The 22,514-nt window shown below is 38.7% G+C and overlaps 1 protein-coding gene across 2 annotated transcripts in view; it reads right to left on the bottom strand.

The window, feature by feature from the left end:
- Window positions 1-534: 534 nt before the first annotated feature.
- RBM25 (RNA binding motif protein 25) overlaps window positions 535-22,514 on the bottom strand; it is a 40,584-nt gene continuing 18,604 nt past the window's right edge. The window contains exons 7-19 of one of the 2 annotated variants that reach the window (XM_037900333.2): window positions 20,119-20,301; window positions 17,876-17,929; window positions 17,548-17,631; window positions 13,733-14,013; window positions 10,983-11,199; window positions 10,528-10,617; window positions 9,394-9,467; window positions 8,432-8,582; window positions 7,655-7,979; window positions 6,733-7,007; window positions 6,021-6,119; window positions 4,603-4,650; window positions 535-2,139 (exon numbers count right to left, since the gene is read on the bottom strand). In XM_037900333.2, the coding sequence (XP_037756261.1) occupies window positions 2,047-2,139; window positions 4,603-4,650; window positions 6,021-6,119; window positions 6,733-7,007; window positions 7,655-7,979; window positions 8,432-8,582; window positions 9,394-9,467; window positions 10,528-10,617; window positions 10,983-11,199; window positions 13,733-14,013; window positions 17,548-17,631; window positions 17,876-17,929; window positions 20,119-20,301 (1,974 nt within the window). In that variant the 3' untranslated portion in view covers window positions 535-2,046. The remainder of the gene's footprint in view (window positions 2,140-4,602; window positions 4,651-6,020; window positions 6,120-6,732; window positions 7,008-7,654; window positions 7,980-8,431; window positions 8,583-9,393; window positions 9,468-10,527; window positions 10,618-10,982; window positions 11,200-13,732; window positions 14,014-17,547; window positions 17,632-17,875; window positions 17,930-20,118; window positions 20,302-22,514) is intronic. The other variant, XM_037900334.2, reaches the window with a different exon arrangement.

The following is a 22,514-nucleotide window of genomic DNA, read 5'->3' as shown; positions in this document are numbered from 1 at the left end:
ATACCATTAGGGACAGAGATGGGAAGATTGTATTAGAGGGAACAAATAAGGCCTTGAATTTTTAAGTTCAACCAGCTCTCCTTCCTCCCCTTCTCTCTTCATTCCCACCCTGGAGTTCATAGCTTCAAATTTCATCAGCATCTGGAAGAGCCCCCGAAGGTGGTGGTGGTGGAGGGGAAAAGGGTGCCATTGGGGTAGTATCAAGCGGCAGTCATACACGTTGAGCAAAAACTAGTCTGGAGGAGGTTGGAGTGTGTGTGGGTGTGCGCAAAAAAACAAAACCCAAACTAAACCACAACATAAAACAATATTAGATCTCAACCCAAATAAAGAAAAGCACACTTTAAACATACAAACTCAAAGGGATGAAAAAGGGCAAGTTAGGAGTCGGACCACATCTGCACTCTTCCGTTAAGCCCATATAGAGGAGTTAAAAAGCCTCTGTGGACATTTGTTCTGGTTCCTGACCTGGAACAGATATGTTCAATAAAATGGCATGCTGTATGAAACTCCAAAAGAATTTGAGCCCCCAAATCAAATATATACATTTTTAATATTTGAAATATTTACATGGCGGAACCTTTACACGATCCCATTTGTTAAGAACAGTGTTTTCAAATGTCCTCTTAAGATGCAAGAATCTAATAACTCAAGGTCACAGTTATGCTTTCTAAACAGGTCAACCTGTATCCTTCAGTTAAATACAGTTACACAGATACTTGAACAGCTGTACTTAATTTGTTTGCTATTAAGAATTGTGTTTAAAAATTAAAAATGTTTGAGATTGTTTTGCTCCCTGGAAAACGTTCATCCTGCAATCAAGATGGCTCATCGCACATCATCAGTGCCTTTTTACCTGGGTATGAGATAAAAAATGCAGTGTACAGTACATCTCATCATTTATACCACATCAGCTTGTTTATAAAAATCCCATACAGACAAGGCAGGAAAATATCACCCTCTTTCAATGACGATACAGACTGCTTACAGTACAAAAAATGAAGGAAAACAAAACCAGGGCTGGTTTGATAGTAGACATAAAAACAGACTTCTACATTGTTTGAAAAAGTATGATTTAGTTTTATAAACTGCTATGGTTAATTATATCCTTCAACCTTTTCTTTCCCAAAATGTCCTAAACTGGCATATTAATTTCTCTTCTAAATTCTAAAAAAAGGTGTTTTAAAAGTAATTTCTTAAAAATCAGATTATTTTTGGAGGTAGGAAGGGCTAGCAGAGAAGGGCTAAAATGAAATAATTGTGCACAAGACATCTGAGGTAAAAAAGCATTAAATAGTGCTCACTGAAGTCCTATCGTCAACATAACAGAATAAGAAGCATCCTGCAATCTACTCCCTTTATGGGAAGGTTGAGCATCTGCAGGAGGGATTCTGGCCAGTTTCACAAGGAATTCTAAATTGGCAAACACCACCACCATTTTTCCTGCAGGTTCACATACAATGAAAAGCTTAAGGCCACTCCTCTCCCTAAGTCAGATGAGGGGGACAAATCAACAGTCGCAGGCACGCTCACACACATACTGTGAAAGCCAAGAAAGTCGCTCCATCCACTTATTCTATTTTTACAATTCTAATTTCAATCCTATTATGATCGTTCTTTAAATTAAAGGGGGGGGGGAGAGAGGATGATACACTTTCAGTAAAATCAATTATCTTGGTCTGTATGATATAGTTCCACATTAAGTGCAAATGTTTTGCAAAACAAGGGAGTCTTTTTAATATTTACAAGGAACAGATTTGCCGAACAAGATCACCAGAGACTTGTACAGTAGCTGCATCTTATAAAACATACCAATAATTGTACCTGGTGAATTATAAAGAGAACCAACGCAGGATTCATATAACCATAACCGAGGGGGGCAGAGTGGCCTCAACTGAGCAGAGGACAAATTTTTTTTCACATTTTCTACATAAAAAAATACAGGTCTCACAAGTGTCTCCGAGGACAGAGAAAATTCAAAGTTCTTGAGTGATGGAAAAGGAAAACAAAAAAAACAAATGGAACCCTAAAAGCAAGGAGAGTGCTTTACTTCACTAGACCGATTTTCTTGGCTTCTGTTTCGTATATCAATAGCCTCCACATTTTGACTATAAACACTTCCGCTTCTTCATCTAGTACCTACAGGTGGGGGAAAAATATATATTAGGTTATGGTGGGTTTCTAGGTAGTGACACTACAGTTAAACTTAGCAGAAAGACTTATTACTTTGGTAGTGTTCATAGGAAAGAAACGTCTGGGGAGCAAAATAAATTGAGTTATAAAGTTATTTTCCATCATTAAGCAGCAATATTAAGTTGTTCCTGGAAAAAGTTGTATGTATTATTGTCAAATGGTAGGTGATATGATCCTAGTACGCAAAACTAAAAAGCTTTTGAATTTTTCAGTAATGCATTATATAAAGTTTAACAAGTATGGCTAGGGTCCTCTGATTTGCACAAGCAGATTGCAATCACTTCACATATTTTAGTTTGAAAGTGAAGTGAACCCAAGGTATCTTATTTCATTAAGTTGACTTCATGTCGTATGTACTTATTTTTATTATAACTCCAAGTAATCAGTGCTACATTTAGTCATCTAGGGAAGGCCATATTTTATTCACAAATTAGGGATAGGGCCAACTGAAACTCTGGATGTGAACCCTAAAGTTTGGGAGGATGGGAGTGGAAGTGTCAAAAGTTCTGATCCATATCTAAACTTTGTGGCTGACTCCTATATCTTTAGGATGGGCCAAACCAAAATATATGTTTTTCTGAGCCTCCCTCTGAAATTTGGAAATGTTGTAATCTGGATCCAAATTTTGTGACTAAGGGTTATCTCTGCAAGCTATACAAGCAGTGGCACAGATAGTTCGTATTGGAACCTCTCTTTCACACTGTGTGTTCTATCACTATTAAATATCTGTGCATCATGGTCCCCAACCACTCCTTCCACCATCAACAGTTGTTTTACAGAATAGCAACTGAGCAATTTTAAGTTTCAGAAACATGACTGCATGACAACGATCCAACAGGCTGAACTGCAAAGCAGTGTTATCCTCTTATCCCATTCTCCAGCACAAGTGACCATGCTGCTATCCTCCCTAACACAGAGATCTGCAATCTGGAGGTCACTGCCAGCTCTTCCTTTTTCCTACACAATATGCCCAAAACTCAAGCTTTCTTCTCTGTGTAAAGCATTAGTCCCAATCTGAGCACTACAGCCACCTGTGGTCTGGTCTTCCCCACATCCCACCTGCCCCCTTTTAATGTGAACAAAACACAGCCAGTAAGGTCAGAATCTGACCTCCCTATTGCTTCTTTGGATTCTTCCAATGGATCTGTTTCACCACATCAAACCTCAAGTTTCTCAAAATCATCCCCTATGTAACTCTGCCCCTGCCTACTTACTCTCCCATGCATTTGTTGCCCCATTGCACCACCTTGATGCTGTTTGTCTGCTCCTCCAACTGCCTCATAATTTATTCCATGCTGCTCCCTATCCTTCTATAGGATGCCCTTCCTGAGGTGACTCACATGGCCACCACCCTCTCCTTTAAATCCCTTCTGAAGACTCACTTCTTCTGCAACACCTACAAGAAACTAGCTAAGTCATCTATTTCTCTTTTCCTTTATCTATCTTATGAATGAACTGTTATTTATGTGGAAAGGGAAGACAATGTTGGGAGGGCATAGTGAAGCTTGCAATTGCATTTGCCTCTCCCATCTCTGTAATGGAGCTGAACTGTAGGAGGTGGTTGGGGTGGGGAATTTCATGTGTAACTTAAAAATCCCAAACTAAGATGCAACTGAAGATGTGATCCCCCCCATCCCCCAATGATCACTTTGCTTGTATGCTGTACTTATTTCTTAACACAGCTTGCCCATCTAGAATCTACACAGGTAGAAACCATGTATGCCTCTATATTTAGAAAGTGCCTAGCATATTTTGGGCTCCATCACAATCTAAACAACGAACCGTATGAATTTTGCCTAGCATCAATACTGTTATTAGTTTAACAAACAAATATGAACTGCCTAGGTGCTTTCTCCAGGAGGAAGAAGTTGACTTGTGCATGCTTGACAAGATACCTTTTCCACCAAAGGAACAAAACCCTTCTCTCCAGTACCAAAGAAATTTGCAGTTTTAGATTTTACATATGTCAAATCATAAAGGCAAGGATGTGGAGCCAGTCTACTTGTAAGTGGACTGATTTGAAGTATGTAAAACCTAGAAGATGACTATTTTGGAAATGTACATCCATTTCCAGTTTCCTTCTGAACATTAAACATACTACACTACCCCAATTAAGAAAGTCCATCACCAATGACTGCATAATGCTATCATAGTGTATCAAACTTCATCCTAAGTTTGCTGTCAATTGCTATACCCAAACTGCTGCAGAGAAAGGGTCCATAACTGATGAATACTGGCAGAGAGTCAAAAAAATTCGAAGTTAGAAATTCTGAGTTTGTAATTATTAGCTTCTACATAATGTATACGAGGCAACAAAACCCACCCATCTGAATTGAGAGGTATGAATGGGCCAGGGGGAAGCATGAGGGGGGAAAAATAGAAGATAATTGATATTCAATTTCAGCTTACCATGGCAACATCATCCAATATGCTCTGCGGTGAACTATGAGCCATAACCTGAAACAAATAAATGGTTTTCAGTCTACAAACTGAGAACTAAAGAACTGTACTCATATTAAAGATCTCTGAAAAATGAACCTAAATTTGAAATTGCTATAGCGAGCAGCCCACTGTTTCTCCACAGCAAGTTAAGAATTCTTAAAGACTGCATCTACTTTCACAGTAGTGTTAGTATCAAGGTCAACATGTGGGACAAGCACCAGCACTGACTAGCTCCAACAAGCCACAAGGGACTCATTCAACTAACTGTTCCTACACTTCGAGCCTGGCTGTGCTAATTTGGGGAGTGAGGGGGAAGGAATTCCCCCTCCTCCAACCTGGATCTGCTACTGAGAGAGGATAGGGGGAGAATAGTGAGTGGGTGGGTATCAATCATCCCCCCTCACTTTGTTTTATTTGTTAGAGATTTGAATGGATTTATTTTAACATATTTGAAATTGTTTTTCAGAGCTCAAAGTCCTTTTCCAGGAGAGGGTGGCATTATATATAAAATTTAATAAAGTTTAAACAAATAAATTAAATCTTTGCTAAAATTAATACCTCCTATCAGAACTGTGCTCCAGAAGCCAGGCTTTTATTTAAAAAAAAATAAAATAAATGTTTCTAGCTCTGTGGCTGTGAAGAAACCTTTTTAAAAAAGTGAACCAAATGTAAAATCAGTCCAGTGGTCTCTGCCTGAATCTGCAAACAGCTTGTTTCAAAGCTGTTGCAAGTATCAACTGCCACATTCATTTCAATGATCTATTAAATCTGAAATCTAACGATGCAAGTATCAGTATCACCATGGTTAAATATTTCAAATACATTCATTTTATATCCAACGTGCTTATTCCACACTCCCAAAGTGTCTCCCACATTTTTCTCAGATGTCAAAAGTCTTCTGAACCAAAAAAGCAAAACCTCCTGCTTCCTTCCAAGAACTTCTAATAGTTATGGATTTTCAATAAAACACTAAAAATTAAGACCTATGGAGCAAGGTAAAAAACTGAATTAAGTATGAAAGTGAACAGGGATAACATACTGATTATTATTTACTTTCCTATTTAAATTATATAAACATCTCTTTTTTAATTCATCTGAAGTTTCTGCAAAATCTCATCTGCTGCCCTGGAGGGTCTCACTACAGAAATCCAGTTAAGTGTGCACCACACTGCAAAGAGCCTTGGGTATATGCATACTACGAGTAAGTATTAAAGGAGCTGTCTTGTAATTGGGTACATGTACTAAATCAGTGTTGGCTGCTTGCTGCTGGTCAACATTGCAAACTGGTAGTATCTTCAAATGGTTATTCTCCAGCCATTGTCTTTTTAAACTGGAAAAAAAAACCCAGATGTTTAGAAAGTTATTCGGAGGAAAATTATATTAACCTTTGAACAAACAAAATCAACTAGTGTGGCTTCTTCTTCACCAATATATTCTATTATTTTCTTGTTGATCCATGGTCTAATTCGACGTTCCATTAATGTCTGAAAAGGAAAGAGAACACCATTTATGTCAGACTTACCATCATCCTTACTGCCCATCAGTAGTACCCAGAAGCCAGCTACTAACAGTGATGTAGAGGATCTAACACACAAATAGCTAGTGAAAGATCCAACATTATATAAATGTCAGATCAATAATTTAATTCAATTAATACCTGCCCAACACACATGCAGACCAATTTTCTGCAAAAAAACTTGTTAGAACTTGTTAGAAATCAAAAGCTATTCCTTAGGGACCTGGTGACACAGTAAATTAAATGTCCCTAATTCTCACCTATGGTTTAAATCAAAAGTTTTGTAAGTTTCTGGTGGACTTTTGGTCCTATCATAAAACCATTATATAACTTGCATCATTAGCTGGGGAGAGGCCCAGGAGCTAAAATAAGCAGGCATGGCATGATGCAGAGTAGATGCTATCTGTGGACAGGAAGTACAGCATCAGCTGTCATGTTTGATTCGAGTCAGCACTATTGATCTGACTCATGGTGACAAATGTTTTGTCTTTTAGTGAATACCATGGTGCATCACTTGGCAGATTATGCTCTCCGATCAAAATTAGCTTTATTTTTTTTAAATTAAAGCAACGGTTACTCACTGAATCCACAATAGACCAATCAAGAGGATAAGCAAAGAGCTCTGGTTTGGCCGTGGGAATTTTCTCAATAAGACTCTTAATATGTTTGCGCTTTTCTTCTGTATTGACATTGCCCTTGGAGGAGCCTTTATCTTCTTCACCATAATCTAAGGGGACCAATTTCCTTTTCCGGGGCACATCATCACTGTCTTCATCCTCAAATTTATTGAACACACTGTCCACGGGGAGCTTCTTTCTCTTCACAGCATTGGGCTGGCTCGGACTATTGCAGGCACCTACAAAAAAGGCAGGAGAGAATAATAAAATATTTGCAATTTACTACTGAAGGTAGTTTTGTTTGTCTTCACAGTAAAATTCACACCCCTAAATAAGGAATAGGGATATAAAAATTGTTCTCTAGTGCTCAGAGCAGAGAAAATGGGAGTCAAGACTCTTGTTCCATTCTGGATTATCACCAGTTTACTGTGCTGCTCTGGGAAAGTCAGCCTCTCTATCCCTTATTTTTCTGGTCTTTGTAAAGGGTGTTATGAATAAATGTTTGTAAAGCATTTCAGACCAGAGCCTACTGAAGTCAATGAACAGATTTCAATGGGCTTTTGGTCTGATGCTTAAAATGTCTTTTGTCAGAAGACCTGTAAGTGCAAAGTATTAACAGCTCACTAGCAGAGCACTCTTTAGGAAACCACTCACTTAACATGCCTAACCTGTTTTCTTCTGCCCAGATTTTAGACAAATTAGCTAATATTTTAAGATACCTGTGAGCAGGAAGAGCATCCTAGGTATTGGCAATTTAGCATATCAAGTTGCTCGGTTTTGCTCCCAAATCTACAATATAATTTGGAAAATTGAATTGCTTCTCAACTTCCTATGTTTCTTCTCTCTCCAAACCCTCAAGGAAAATTTAAATGAAATGCCAACTTGCCCAATTTGAGGCTAAGTCCTATTTTAGGCCTATGCTCCTCTGGCTGTTGCTGATCAGGCGAGTTTTCATGAGGGATGATGATGCCACAGGGAGATTCATCACCAGGGGTGTTAGGGGTTGCATTGCCACTAGCAGATGAAACAGATGGGGCAGAGCTGATGGGTCGTAGGGTTGGTTTAAGGCAAGGCTTCTGTTCCGGTTCCTCCTCCTCTTCCTCTGGTTCTTCCTTTTTTTCCTCTTTTTCTGGCTTTTCCTCCTCTTCTTCCTCAGATTCCGGCTCCTGTTTGATTTGTGGCTGTCGGCGCCTTTCAGCCTCTTGTTCCATCTGCAAATAAACAGCCAATTAGAGAACATAAAAACTTCTCAAAACCAAAATTGTGCTATTTGGGAAAATTCTGATAAAGGACCTACTTAAATGTCCTGCCCTCTACCCCATGAAATGTCCACTGCATAATCTGTTATTAAGGACTAAAATATACACACACAAACCCTACTGCTGTCTTCATAATCAGATAATCCTGGTAAATCCAAATAATCTTTTAAACTCCACTTTATTTGGATTTTTAAAAAAATCCAGATTAACAATTTTATGATACTTACATAAAGACTGGAAACCAAAAAAGCTTTCCATATCTACATTTGGACGAACAAAGCATATATTACCACCAGATCAGCTATAAACCTCTAATTTATTAAATATGTACTCAAACATTTAACTTTGCCTAATACTATAAAAATATCTATGCATTTTCCTTTGTCAGACCAGTTGCTGCTTACCCTCTGGAGTTCTGCATCTGGATCCGGATGTCCTTCTGCCAGAAGGCGCTGCCTGATTTCTTCCAACTCTTCTTTCTCCCTCTTCCTATCTCGTTCATCTCCTTCCATTTCTTTCTCCCTATCTCGCAATCTCTTTTGAAGAGCACTACCCCTGAAGAAGATACAAACTTTGTGTTTAAAAGTTAAGAGCTAATGAAAGCCATCTAAGACACAACTGCTTGCATTCATTTTTCCATTAAGTAAAACCACAAGATGTATAAGTGCACCTTGAACCCTCTTTTCTCATAATGGGAGATGCTAAAATGTCAACTCCCATTCTATACACAACTCCAAAGAATCAGCATCATCATGCTCAGCAGATAATGAGACATGCCGAGAGACAAGTGCTCTTTCTGAAATCCTGAATGAAAAAATTATAGTTAGAGTGGGATCACTTATAAAGCTAGGAAAAGAATAGTAAGTGCTCTATAGACCTTAGTGAACCTGTACTTGATAAGAACTCCTCCCCATTTTAATTCATCAGTTAAGTTTTTTGGGTATTCCCATAAGAAGGATCCTCACCACCCAGACTTAAAATTTTTCTGAATATAATTCACAGCCCTAGCATAAAGAGCAGAGAAATAAGTTTATATAAAGGTCCACTCTTCCCTTCCTTTCCCAGTTTTGGGACTACTTTGATCTCATGTTCTGCCTCACCCTAATGCAATACCTTCGTCCCTGTTAAAGGAGTGGGAAAGAGAGATGCTCCATGAATCAGTAAGTGTTACCCAGTTCCCTCATTTTTAATGTATGGACTCCATGAGGTAATCTAGGTTCTTATGATCCCTATCTCCACAGTATTTGAGTGCCAAGTTCCCTGTACACTCATGCCTCTTATTTTCTACCAGTAACGATGACAATTTTATTAAACAACTAGATAACGAGGATTGGATTATACCGCTTGGTTGCTTACTCAAACATACCTGTAATATTTTGGATCATCTCGGTCATCATCATAATCTTCTAAAAATTCTTTTAGCCGTTTGGCTTCTTTTGCCTGTAGCAAGTAGAGACATCAACATTACTGTAAAGGTTTTCTACTCCTTCCTCTCAGACAAAATCCATCCAGTTTCATTCTATCCCTGTTTAAACTACTAAATACAGATTCCCCCTGCCAGCAGATGGAGAGCTTTTGGAGTGGCATCACCCCCCTCCTCCCATATAAGTGTGTGACAACTCACTAATGTATGTCCATCTCTGACTGGTAGGATAAATGTCCCTCACTGGCAAGCACTGAAGTTCTCATTATCTAACATCTTGAAGCTTTTTCATATGGTCAATATTCTTGTGTCCTAAATAAGAAAACCACAATAGGGTTCTTCAAATAACCTTGTTAAAAGTCAGTTTAATGGATTTGAAAGTGTCAGTTTAAATGGGCACTATCAGTTCCATTTAGTCTTGAAATTTAGATTTTATAAAACCAAAAGTCTAATCAACATAAATAATTCTAATGAATAATTTTAGCTATAAATACGCCTTTGCAATGTGCTGCAGCATTGAGCTCATCCACGAGCCAAAACGTGACAGAGGAACAGAATCTTAAACCAAAAAAAACCCCAAAACCCTCATTCTGCAGAATCTGAACATGCCAAGCATACCACAGGAGTACATCCAGCAGACTAGATCTGACCAATGTCCTATACATCAGAAAACAGACTACGTTTACACTGAAAACTTGACAGGTATGTTGGTCACAGTTGTAACATTTCATACTGAAGGTGCAATTCTCTGTAAGACAACTAGAGTATTTTGCAACTGCCTGCCTCTCTCCCTGTTTTGCTTCTGCTAGACCCAGGCAAACAAGCTTTATTTTTCCAGGATCTCTTACCTAACGCTTCTGCTTTAGGTTTTAAAAGCCAACTAGCAAAATTATGTGGCTAGTTAGCTTTAAGCTATTGTATACAAAAATCCATGTGTTCTGTTGATATAAGTAGGACAATAAATTACAGTATATTTCACAGTAGCCCTTTATGTGACGAAAATTACAGAATCTGCCTCAGTTCTAATTCAGACACAGGAAAAAAAAATTAAATCCAATTGCAAATAGCAAATCTTACCATTTCCCTTCGTCTTTCTTCTTCCCTCTCAGATTCTTTTTCATATTCTCTAGTTTTCTTCCGTTCTCTGATCTCCCAGTTTTTAAGACGCTGCAATAAAAGTATATGAAATACTCTCCAATCTCATGAGCATTAAAAACAACTAAAAAACAAAACCAGTTTCTACACACTTAGAAATAATTAGGTCAAGATATACAAATTCGCTACTTCTAGTTTAAGCCCTTGGAAGAAATGGGCCAGAAATTGACCCTCCAGACGGATTTAATTTTGTAGAACATTGTGTTCTGAATCGTGTCATCCAGTGCCAAAGGGTTAGATATGGGGTTGGGAAAAAAGTGGACTGTTGTGCAGTAAGACAACCACCAAGAAACACACGATTAAAAAGTCACTGACATCAGAAGTGACTTTCCAAGGTAACCTGAAAGGTTTGAAAAGCAAATCGACTATCAAACTACCTCTTGATAAGCAGCTTCCTTCTCACGCAGTTTCCTTTCCAGCTTTCGCCGTTCATAGGCGTCCTCTTCATCTTCTTCTCGGTCCCTTTTCTTGTCCTTTTCTCGCTCACGCTCCCGTTCTCTCTCCCTTTCCCGCTCTCGTTCTCTCTCCCTTTCCCGCTCTCGTTCTCTCTCCCTTTCCCGCTCTCGTTCACGTTCTCTGTCTCTGCTTTTCTCTCTAAGGACAAGGACCAATATAGTTAAGCACACAACCAGATAGCTTATCTCCTCTACCAAACAAGAACAAACAAGTATTGGATGTAATTTCAAACACGTAATACAGTATTGATGCCTTCTCTCAGGGTGGATTTGATTTAAATCATTAGTCAGGAAGACTCGATTTAATCATGGATTTCTACATAAAAGTGCATTCTTGTTGGTTGTTATAACCTTAATACATATTCTTCACAACTCAGAGACAGAGGAGACCCAAACTGGGTCTCATCTACTGCCTACTGCCATTATAGGTTTTCCCTTCTAGTGAGAGAATGGTATGGTAGATCTCAAATCAATGAAGGATACACTCAGAAAGACCTCAAGACTTCTGGAATATACTGCTCAGACAGTTTCACTTTTGTTTCTACTGCCTGTCCCTCCCTTCTCACATTTATCTCCAGACCTCTTCTCCTTGTCCAGATCTATTCTGCCCCCAACAATCTTCTATTCATTGAACTTTTTGAAACTTTGCACTTTTAGAGAGAGGTAAGGGATTGACTCTGTGTACACAAATATTCAGAGGGACAATTGGGTTGAGGTCTGTTATTTCTCACCTCTATATATTAGTTATTTATTTAAAATCATTTTTGGTTTTAACAAGCATGTTATCTCCGGAGACACGAATCCACAGTTTGAGAACTGCAAAACTAAGCATCTCTGATGGTATCTTCTAGACTGAGCACTGAGTCCCATTGGGTAGATAGAAAGATTAACCTAAATAATCTATACAGAAGCCCCTGCAACCCTATAAAATTGGGTCCCTAATCCATGAACTATTGGAACTCATTTACAAAACTTTTCTTAAACATTACATGAATATATTGTCTCATACTATAGAATTAGAATTTATAATCCTTATTCCATGATGAGATATCTTTGAGCTACAATGTATCTTACTTAAAACTATCTTTAGATCGGATTTTTTTGATAAAATGCTTTTTGAGGAAAAAAAGCAATTTTAAATTTTTATTTTATTTTTTTTTTAAATCATTTATTTTTATCCACCCTGTCTTCTCTGGAGTTATTCCTCTTGTTATTGTACAAAACGATTAGATGTAGTGATGGTGTTGATTATGTAAATCTGTATTTAATTTTTGCTGTTTTTTTTAAACCTATTACTTAGTCAGCCCAACCATAAACACTTGGAATCACTAAGCACATATCGCAGTAGCTAGTATTCACGGGTCAATGTTCTCTAGTAGTTTTCCACATACATGCCCCAAAGCTATTAGTCCCCTTTATTTTCCAGGCCATCGTTTTACAGTTTAAATAACTCTTAAGGTTTGTGCTACTTGCAGAAATCTCAGTTTGAACTGCAAGCTCAGTCCCTCATTCTTCAGACTACCAGGAACAGAGGTATGTCAGGTTAATCTTGGTGACAGGGAGAGCAGGTCTTGCTGAGCAGAAGTTGGTTTCTTTTTATTTATTTATATTTATATATGAAACTTTCCCTTATCCTCTTAACAAAGGGTATCACCTTGCTGCAGGACTATTACAGGGAGAGAAAAGGAACACCTCAGGACGGAGGGCAGATGCTCTGTCTGAAGAGGCATAAAGCGATCTTTGGTGGGGATATAGGGGGTGTAATGCAACCAGTTATGAAAAAAATAACCCTCAAACCCAGTCTGTATGAAAGACTCACATCCAGCTGCCTCACCCAGCCCTATAAGGATTCTTCTTTTCTTTCTCCCTACCCACCACAAAAGCAGAAGACAATAAGAACGCCAGATAGTTGTGCAAGGTATGAAAGATCATCTTTCCATAAACCACCACCCCCCCCCGCCCCCCAAAAAAGAAGTCAGACTGGACAACTGCCTTAGGTATGAATACTGCCCCGCTCTATTTTTTATATAGGACATAAAAAATAAGTTTACTGCTGGCCTGAAAAGCCTTGTATACAAAGCTTCAATCTTAAATGAATTTAAGGGTATGTTACCACCTACTGAGAGATATTCACATTTATTATCTTTCACATTATTTTTAACCCTCTACTGCCCCATAAGCATTCCAATTCTGACACTCTGTAATACCTCTATCTGGCTCTACCTTCACAAGACAGAGGCCTCAAAAGCATTTAGTCAGTCCCTTAAATTTAGGGTGCAGACACTGAGTGCCAAGGCTCATATGTGTACACCTCCTTGAAACAAACACTCTCCCCTCTTCCCATTTGGCTCACAACCTGCATACAGACTTTGCATCACCATGTTTAGCCACTAGCTTCGTTGCAGTTTAGCTCTTTTCATACTGCCGACTGGCTAGGATGACAGGTTGAGCAATAAGGCTTCACCTTTTGTGGGAACGGTCACATGCTTTGTGTGCTTTTGATGTACAAAATAAAAGTTTTTTAAAATCATATTTCCTATTCTACATGGACCTTTTTTTAACCTAGGATTGAGAGCTGTCTTTTTTCTAAGTGGAAAAAAAACAACAATATATTGAACTATATTCACTTGCGTAACTAGAGTTCTATTTCAGCAACTCAAACTTTTATTTACCTTGATCTGCTTCGATCCTTGTTGCGGTCTGAGCTCCTTTCACGGTCTCTGTCACGGTCTCGATCCCGGTCTCTGTCTCGGTCTTTAGTCCGGTCACGATCCCTATCCCGCTCTCGTTCACGCTCCCGTTCTTTCTCCTTCTCTCGTTCACGCTCCCGTTCCCTCTCTCTTTCGCGCTCCCTCCTCTCTCGTTCACGCTCCCGTTCCCTCTCTCTTTCTCTCCGTTCTTTTTCAATTTCCTGTCTCTCTTTCTCTTTTTTGCCTTTCTCCTCCTCCAGTTTCTAAAAACCAACAAGAGAACTTTCACAGTTAATTCCATAATTGCAGGAATCTGATAATCCCGGCGCAACACGTAAGGCTAGTAATGGACGTACCAAAACCGCCAGTGATTTAACATTTAATGTATTAAATAGTTTGTTTGGAACTCATAAGTATGAAATCAAAATGCAACAATCACAAGACTAGATTTCGTGCAAAAGCATAGATCTACACAGACCAGCAATCTCCAACCTTGGATGGCAGGGTAGGGCTGGCCTTGGATTGTTGTATAATGACTGGGTGCACATACACCGTGCACTCCCAATCATGGTTCACAGCAGAGCCACAGACTCCACAGGTGCAATGAACCACTTGGGTACAAACAAAATGAACTTTTAGCTAACAAAATTCATTCTGCTCAGCTGGACAAACAGGATTCAGTGGATGCCCATTGGGACAGAGTTGTTTCCCCATGGTCTCAGCAGACCATGTCAACCCTATCTGAAAACTTGGGGTAAAGAAATTCATCCATTTGCACACTGGTGCACATGCCTCAACAGTGAGCAGGGAGCTGGACCCCTCCCGCTTTGCCCTTCCTAAAGGGCTCTAACTCTTCACTGGTAAAAAGTGAATTCTGCCGAACGGAATCCTCAACTTTCATCCCTACATAATGGAAAGATTAAAAAAGGTTGGAAATCACTCATTTGAAATATAGAAACTAAAGGGTTATCTGCTACTGTTTTACTAAAATTGTATACAGTTGCAACGTTTCCATTTAAAAACAGTATCTATAACCAGAACTCCTATAAGACAATAGAAAATACATCAATAGAATGATAGATAAATCCATCCTTGGAAGCAATTGTTGTGTGTTAACTTACAGATGCTGTGCTAGGACATGGATCGCCAACACTGGATTAACTTTGCCTATAAGCTATGTTTCTGGGAGGAAGAGCAAGTACACGGTTCACAAAAATACCAAACAACAAAGACAGACCAAGATTGTCAGCCTGACAGATGCCAGAACCCCACATGGTTTTTACACATACTGAGCAGAAAAAACAGGTTTTATCCCCTTTGGCTCCACGTTTACCACCACTGAAAAGAAATTAAAAACCGAAACAATAAAATGTGCATTTTCTTTTCTTTTTTTCTTTCTTTAAACAATGCATTTAAGACAACTTTAAAAAGCAATCTTACCTGGTAAATATTCTTCTGTCATGTGCCCATGGACCAGAGAACTGACAAAGGGTTACAGAAATAAAGCTAATTCACAAGAGATCAATATATCCAGCCACCATACCACACTGTATTGATAGTAAAATACAGGCATGCTAGTGTTGGATACATTGAAATCACAAAAGGAAAAAGGGATTAAAAAAATGGTAGGAAACTGATACTATGAAAAAAACAAAACTTAAATTCTACAAAATAGAGGGGTGAAAACTTAGAAACTAAGTGAAATTCTTTTATAGATGTCTTAAAATGTAACAAACTAATACAGTAAGATGTTAGATTATGCTATGTCAACTTTCAAAATCAAACTTACCTCAATTTCATATACTTTTAAAGAAAAGTTTATATACTGAAATAGTTGATACTTACAGATTATTTTAGATGTTCCAATAGAAATTTCTTTGCCTGAATTCCTGGATTTCCCCTCAAATACTTTGTTCATAGCAAAAATTGTCTCAGAGACATCTTTTCTCTGTACGAGTTATGGTCTCTTATGACCTATTTTATAAATTTGGTTCCTTAAAAAATCCAATTAAAAAAAATGAACTGGCCTATCTAGTTCATATCAAAACCGCATTTAACCAACTGCTAGCAGTGTAAACAAGAGAGTCTGAAGGGATAATGGGATGGAAAAAGCATCATAGATACACTGAAGTAATGAACAGAAAAGGGCAGGTAGAAGAATCATAAATCTTACCTTGAGCTCTCTTCAGACTCGTCCGTGCTGTAAATGGACGCCCCCTGCAAGGCTGATACCCTGACAGTCTGTGGTTATTGTTTTATAAACTCATATTAAAAACATGCAAAGGTTCACTGTGCTCATTAGCCAGCTGCTATGGATTCAACAGCCCTTTTAAATCATTCCACCCCAATATATGCAATGGCCACTTATAATTAAAGTTGATTTTAAAAGTTAAGAAATCCAAAATATCCCCCCAATAAAACAGATCAAAGGCAGTAAAATGCCTGACAGCTTCTGAAACAGTGAAGCATATTTTAATTTTTTTAAACCACGTGATTTGTTTATATTTTGTACCAGTGACTTGATAGGGCCTGGAATTAAACACAACTCTGCTATGTCTCACCATTGACCAGTTTCGTATTTAATTACTGAAATTCACCAGAAGATCTCTTCTGGAATTCTTTTCCTTAGGCTTTCATTCCCAAATTGAGTGGAGAGGAAAATGCAGTATTTACATTGCCAGCAGTGTTCCTTTTGCTTTATGTTGATAAAGTTGTCTGAAAAAGTACCGCCCAACAACTGCACAAGGTAAAGCTGAACAACAGGGGTACACTTCACCTTATTGCACCTTCAACCTTTTCATCAATGTCAACTTCGGGTATTCAGAAAAGTGTTTGCTCAAACTGTGAACACTGGTTAATACTTCAGTGTGTCATGGACCACCTCCACTCTTGCTGGGGAAAATTAATACCGCCTTATAAGCTAAACATTGAAATATATTACATGCACAGTTTGCATTTCACTATCCATTAGTACCACCTTCCAAACCAGAAACATTCATAAATGCACTGACATTAACAGAAACTTCTGTAGGTTGGAACCCTGAAGTGGGATTTGCTGTGCACAACATTTCCAAGCCAGTTACCCCTTTGCATATTTTTCTGAGGGGGCATCCATAAATATAATAAAAAACAGAAGCTCATACTTACATCCTATTCCATGTTACTTTCCAAGCTGAGAGTTTCATCTTGCATTAGTCACCATATGATCTCTATCATAATGGTGGGGGTCAATGAATAGATTAGCTTTATGGGAATTTACAATTCTTCCATGCATCTAAATTTTGGTAATTCTGGTAACCACTGACCTATTTTTAATTTTCCCCCACTCAACTTAGAACTATTAAAATAAAAAAGTCTTAAATTTAAAATTAAAGTTTCAGCTCTCCATAAAAAGTTTCCTTGGATTACGTTATAACTGTCTACAGAAACACACTCAAGTGTATGTCTTACATTGCAGCCTGTTTAGTCTTTAGTTATAAATATATCTAACTTAATGTATGTGTAGAAACTTAAGTTGTGTCTATTCATGATAAAGTGAGAAGACTGCAAAGCAATCAATAGCACCTAAAAGTCTTACAAATGCCAAGGACAACTTAACGTGGTATGTGTCTTTTGCTGGCTTTTAAATAGCTCTCTCTCTCTCTCTCTCCATATATATATATATATATATATTACACCTCATTATAAACAGTATTTTAAGTGATATTGTAATGTATTGGTAAATTTTATAAAAGTGGGGTTTTTTGGGATTCTGTAAAAGCCTAATTTTGTATCAAGTGCAAAAACAAGAATACTACCTTGTGTGTGTCTCTGAATTTACTGATCTCTCTTGATATCAGGTCTCTTTTGTCTTCCTCCATTTCTATAGCATTTATATCCTCCTAAAAAACAAGGGGGACAGGAGGAAAAGCATTAAGAGCCATCTGTACATACACAGAAGAACAAGAGAAAAGTTTTTAAGGTTAGAAGTTTTGTACCAGTCTTGTAAGAGATAAATATACCCCTTCTGCAGTACCAAACCTGACAGTCTGATGTTAATGAGTGAATAATCAGATGGACAAGAGTCACAAATCTGGCAACTAGCAGTAAACATAGTCATTGTCAAAGCCTACAATGTAAACGAACCTTGGTGATGAGTGGATAAGGTATCAGTGGGGCCACTGGAAATCTGCGGAAAATCTGCGGAAAAATCCACGGAGATTTTTTTTTTTAAAAATAGATTGCACACTACTCTGAAAAACAATGTTTTGTATGTTTGAACTATAAGCAATATTGTATTGCTGTGATCTTATTTTTTTGACTCAACAAAATTACAGAAGAACCTCGCTAATTCTCCCTTCACTGATCTTTTTCTCAGCAAAGATTTAACAGATGTTGTAGTGAGGTCTCATATTAGTAAGACATCACAGAATTACAAAGCGTACTACAGGACATTAGTACACTATAATAATTTCATCATCAAGAAGACTAAACTACACTTGTCAAAATAAGTGACCAATACATTGTGGTGCATAAATCTTGCTTTATTTACTCGCTAATTCGCAAAATTTAGTCATCTGTAATGGATCTCCTGGTAGTTAGTGCGAATTAGCGAGGTTCCCCCATGCTTGAAATTCAAAAACAGATTCCACTCATTCGCCACTCCTCCCACACACCCTCATCTCCCCCACATCATCCATCATTCCTTCATCCAGTGGAACTAGTGAAGGACTCAGCTGCTATCCGCAGCAGTTTTCTTCCCATCCCCTTCAGGGGGACAGAAGCCCCAGAACAAGCAGTTTTTTTTCATATGGCATCTGCCCCCATCTTCCTTTCCCGCCACCCACAGATTCTCTTCCCCCTCCTTAAAAGTCAAAGGAGTGATGAACTAGGATCATCTCCCTGCTGCCACCTGCACCCCCACAGGCCAAAGATGGTAGCCTCCAAGATTCTCGTTTTCCTACCCATCAGGGAGAGAAGACAAAGTGCAATTTCAACCCAACAGCTGCTGTGTCTTTGGCAGAACATATTAATCTGCTCTGCTAGCTCAGACTGGTCTAAAACTAGATCATGCAGAAACAGCAGAGTTCCAAAAAGTACACTTAGCACTCAGTTTTTGCAAGATTATGGTGGCATGGCAATGTGATAGTATAGTCATCTGTCATTATCCATGACCATAAATAGCCACAGCACAATAAACATTTTACAGTCTTTTTTGTTTGCATAAAATACAGCCCACAGCATTAGACAATGACTTCATTCTTAGATTCTCATCCAAAAAGTTTTGCCCCAAAGAAAGGGTGAGGAAGGAAATCTAAATTCTCAACTCAGGACTCCTATACCTCCGGTTATTTTAGACTAAGAATGATGTGGGGATGATATACTCCCAGAGGGAGAGGAGTTGCTTCTTGCACTGCTCTTTCACACCCCATCAGCAGCTGAAGCTGCATTACTGCCTTGGAATGGGAATTATACAGTAGATTTAAGCAGGTAAAAATCTCAGTCCAACTAGATTCTGATTTCTTGCAACATTGAGTGGAGGTTGAGAGGTGTCAAGAGCCCATTTTCACATGGTTAGAGACTCAATTGCAAAAGGAAAGTGTTAGTTTGCTAATTGTAAATTCTTGGTTTTCCCCTCTTCTCCAGAGTTTATTTTAGTACACTGAAAGGATCACCCATGAAGGAGGTTTGCATCAGAACACTTCTGCCAAACACTAGATTTTTCTTGTGTCACAAAGCATAGGAAAGCCAGCTGGTCAAACAGCCACACTAAAACATTTTTATAATAGTAAATTATAGTAAAAATAATAAAATTATAACATGCCTTTCATCCCTGGAGGATCCCAAAGCGTTTCAAAACTATACACATATACCACCACTGAAATGCAGCCACCTCTGGGGTGTAAAGTAGCAACAACCAGCTGACTCATGGCATGCTATCGAACAGTGGGGAGAAGAGGAATTTTTGGCAAAGGACACCAGAGCAAACCACTACGCTTACAAAGTGTTCTGGGATCTTTAGCTGTCAACACAGAAAAGGCAGGACCTTGTTTTTTAATGTCTCATCTGAAAGACCTATAGACACGCAATAAACTGCACTGAATTCAATGTATCTACCTCAGAGGGATGAAAGGCTGAGTCAAACCTGCCAGGATTCAAACCTGTAGTTCCAGGAAGTCTAGGTGCTCAGACCCCCTAAGCCATCCAGAGGGGATGGCATCTAAAACTGACTAGATTTCAATTTAATACATGAAACTGCTGCTGACATCAACGCTTGTCGATTTGTTTTCTCATCAGAAGTTTTGGGTTAAAGTATTTGCACAGGGTTTGCCCATTATATAAAGGTGAGTTGAAGAAAAATCTGTTTTGTCCAAAATCAAAACACATACGTCCTCCTTCTTTTCCTTTTTCTTCTTCCTGGGGTGAGAGTCAGATTCCTGGGAAGGGGCATTGAGCTCGCTGGAATATTCTCGTATTAATACTTCAATGGCCCCTTTAATTAACTGATCTCTTCTCTTTGTTTCCTCATCCAGTGCTTCGTCATCATCATTTGTAGACTCTGGTCTGGAGTTCTAGGGAAAGCGGCAAATTTAGAGAAATCAGCAAACTGTCACACTAAATCCCACTCACGTGAGAGGAAGAATTTTGTCCCAAATGTTCATTTTTTATAATCCTGCTAGTGCCTCCACTGTGTTTACCAAAGTTTAAGAGCAGCTCTCAACTGCATCCTATTGCTCAGACCTCCTCACACTAGCAGTGCCAGAGAGGGACCGCATTCCAGGGTTTTACAAGTGGAACGGCTGTAGACTGCAACAGTAGGATTGTGATAAGACTGACAGGTCAAGGAAGAGACAGAGGGAGCAAATGGAGTATAAACAGCTGTGGCCCTAATGTTGATCTACCATAGCTTCTGATTTCTCTCTCTCAGGAACTGTGGGCCACTTCAGTAGCTCGCCTCTAACCCTTTTTTTTTTTGGAAGCCCACGAGACTATCATACAATAAAAATATGTTTTCCTTTTCTAATTAACTTTAAAGCAGTGAGCTATGGGGAAAGAGCTATTTTAAAGCAACTTTTCTAGAAAGAAAATACCATACCATACAAGAAGTTTCCTTATTGTTGATCATATATTTATCATCACTTTTTTCTCTTCTCCCAGTGGGGAAGCAGGACTAAGGGAAACTCTGGGAAAAATCTCCTTGCACCAATGTTATACAGAAGTTTATGAATACTTTGGATAAAGAATATCTTGCCCATTTACTGGCCCCTCCCCCCCATTTTGTAAAAAAATGGAATCTCACCTGAGAATCCAGCTGGGTGTCCCATCAAGCGATAGGTGGTAGGTAAAAGAGGGATAGCGGGAGGGAGGGAAGGGTCTGATGGAGCAGCAGCTAAGAATGAGGGGGGCAAGATGGGTTCACTTGGAGCTGAAGGGGCTGCCAGGTCAAGGAGGAGCAGACTGAGAAGAGCTAGAAAGCAGTGACAGGGAGTGGAGCTGAAGAGGTCCAGGGAGAAGAGGTGATCATGAAGAGGAGCTAATTAGATTAAAGTGTTGCTTGGTTTATCTCCCTCATATTAGAAATTAAGTGTTGCAATGTATATTAATACAAAAAAAAAAAAAATCAAGAAAACGAGTTCTGAGAAGAGCACTGCAACTTTCTGATCTGACAGTGGCCCTTGCATGCCAAGGAAGACATGAAGGGGTTAATAAAAAGGAACTGCAAGCACTTTGATAAACTTGTAATGCATTTACTATAACTCATACTAGTGTTTCAGTGGAGGTAGTATTTCATAACTTCTTACATCAATATTCCTCAGCAACTCACATTTCCTTCAACCACCAATAATGAGAACATACCAGGGTCTAATTTGTCTAGATCATTAGAAAGATGCCAGTCAAAACTATACGAAATCAGGGTGCAGAGCTTTTCTACATGGCGATCAACAGGTTACTAAAAGAATGTATCCTAAAAAGAATTAGGAATTTTCACTATATATTAGTGATTAAATTTATTTTCATCAGAAAGCTTCACAATGTCACAACTGACCATCTCTGCCTTCCTACAAAAAAAAACCCCACAAAAATTCACAGAAAGCACAATCCTTCCTGTTCATGTCCTACAGCTGCACTACAGTCTTAAGGTTACTTACAATCCCAGCCGTAAAGCATAGAAATTACAGCTGCTGCCAGAGGGGAAAAGGAAAGCTTTGACAGGAGTGAGTGCTCGAGTCAAACTTTCCTCCCTTAATCTAGGTTAGCAACTAGAGTACTTGTGCCATATGGATTTCACATGGTTAGCACTTTGTTGTTCTGAGCAATAGTCTTGTGACTCCTATATGCTAGGCAGACAGTCAAATTATGTTAAAAACCTGAGGTCATATTTATGCCGTGGGTCTGACTGGACAAAAAGTATTCATATTTCCTGCATATTCTGTGTAGCTTTCCGAGCTACTACAAAACGCTGACTGCAAAAGTTTACCAACCTTTTTGTGTTCATTATCTATAAAATGAAATTGAAAAATCTACTTTGGCCAGCTAGAACTATGAACAGTTGTTGCTTCAAGGAGCGAGCGTCCACTGGTACATGCCTTTGCTTGGGGCAATTAGAAAAAAAGTGCAGGTATTTTAAATGAATGAACACGCTCTATTACCCTTGCTAAAGAGAAGCATTAGCAAAAAATGGGCTGCATTAATCTTTGGTATAACTACTAGTTTCAAGCAAGTTACACCCGTGATGAATTGGCCCAGTAAATCCAGCACACCAAACTACCCCAGAAAGACAATT

Source organism: Chelonia mydas, chromosome 6 (assembly GCF_015237465.2).
Source record: "Chelonia mydas isolate rCheMyd1 chromosome 6, rCheMyd1.pri.v2, whole genome shotgun sequence".
NCBI classification, from domain to species: Eukaryota; Metazoa; Chordata; order Testudines; family Cheloniidae; genus Chelonia; species Chelonia mydas.
The sequence above is the reverse complement of the archived record's forward strand: the minus strand, read 5'-3'. Positions and strand labels throughout refer to the sequence as shown.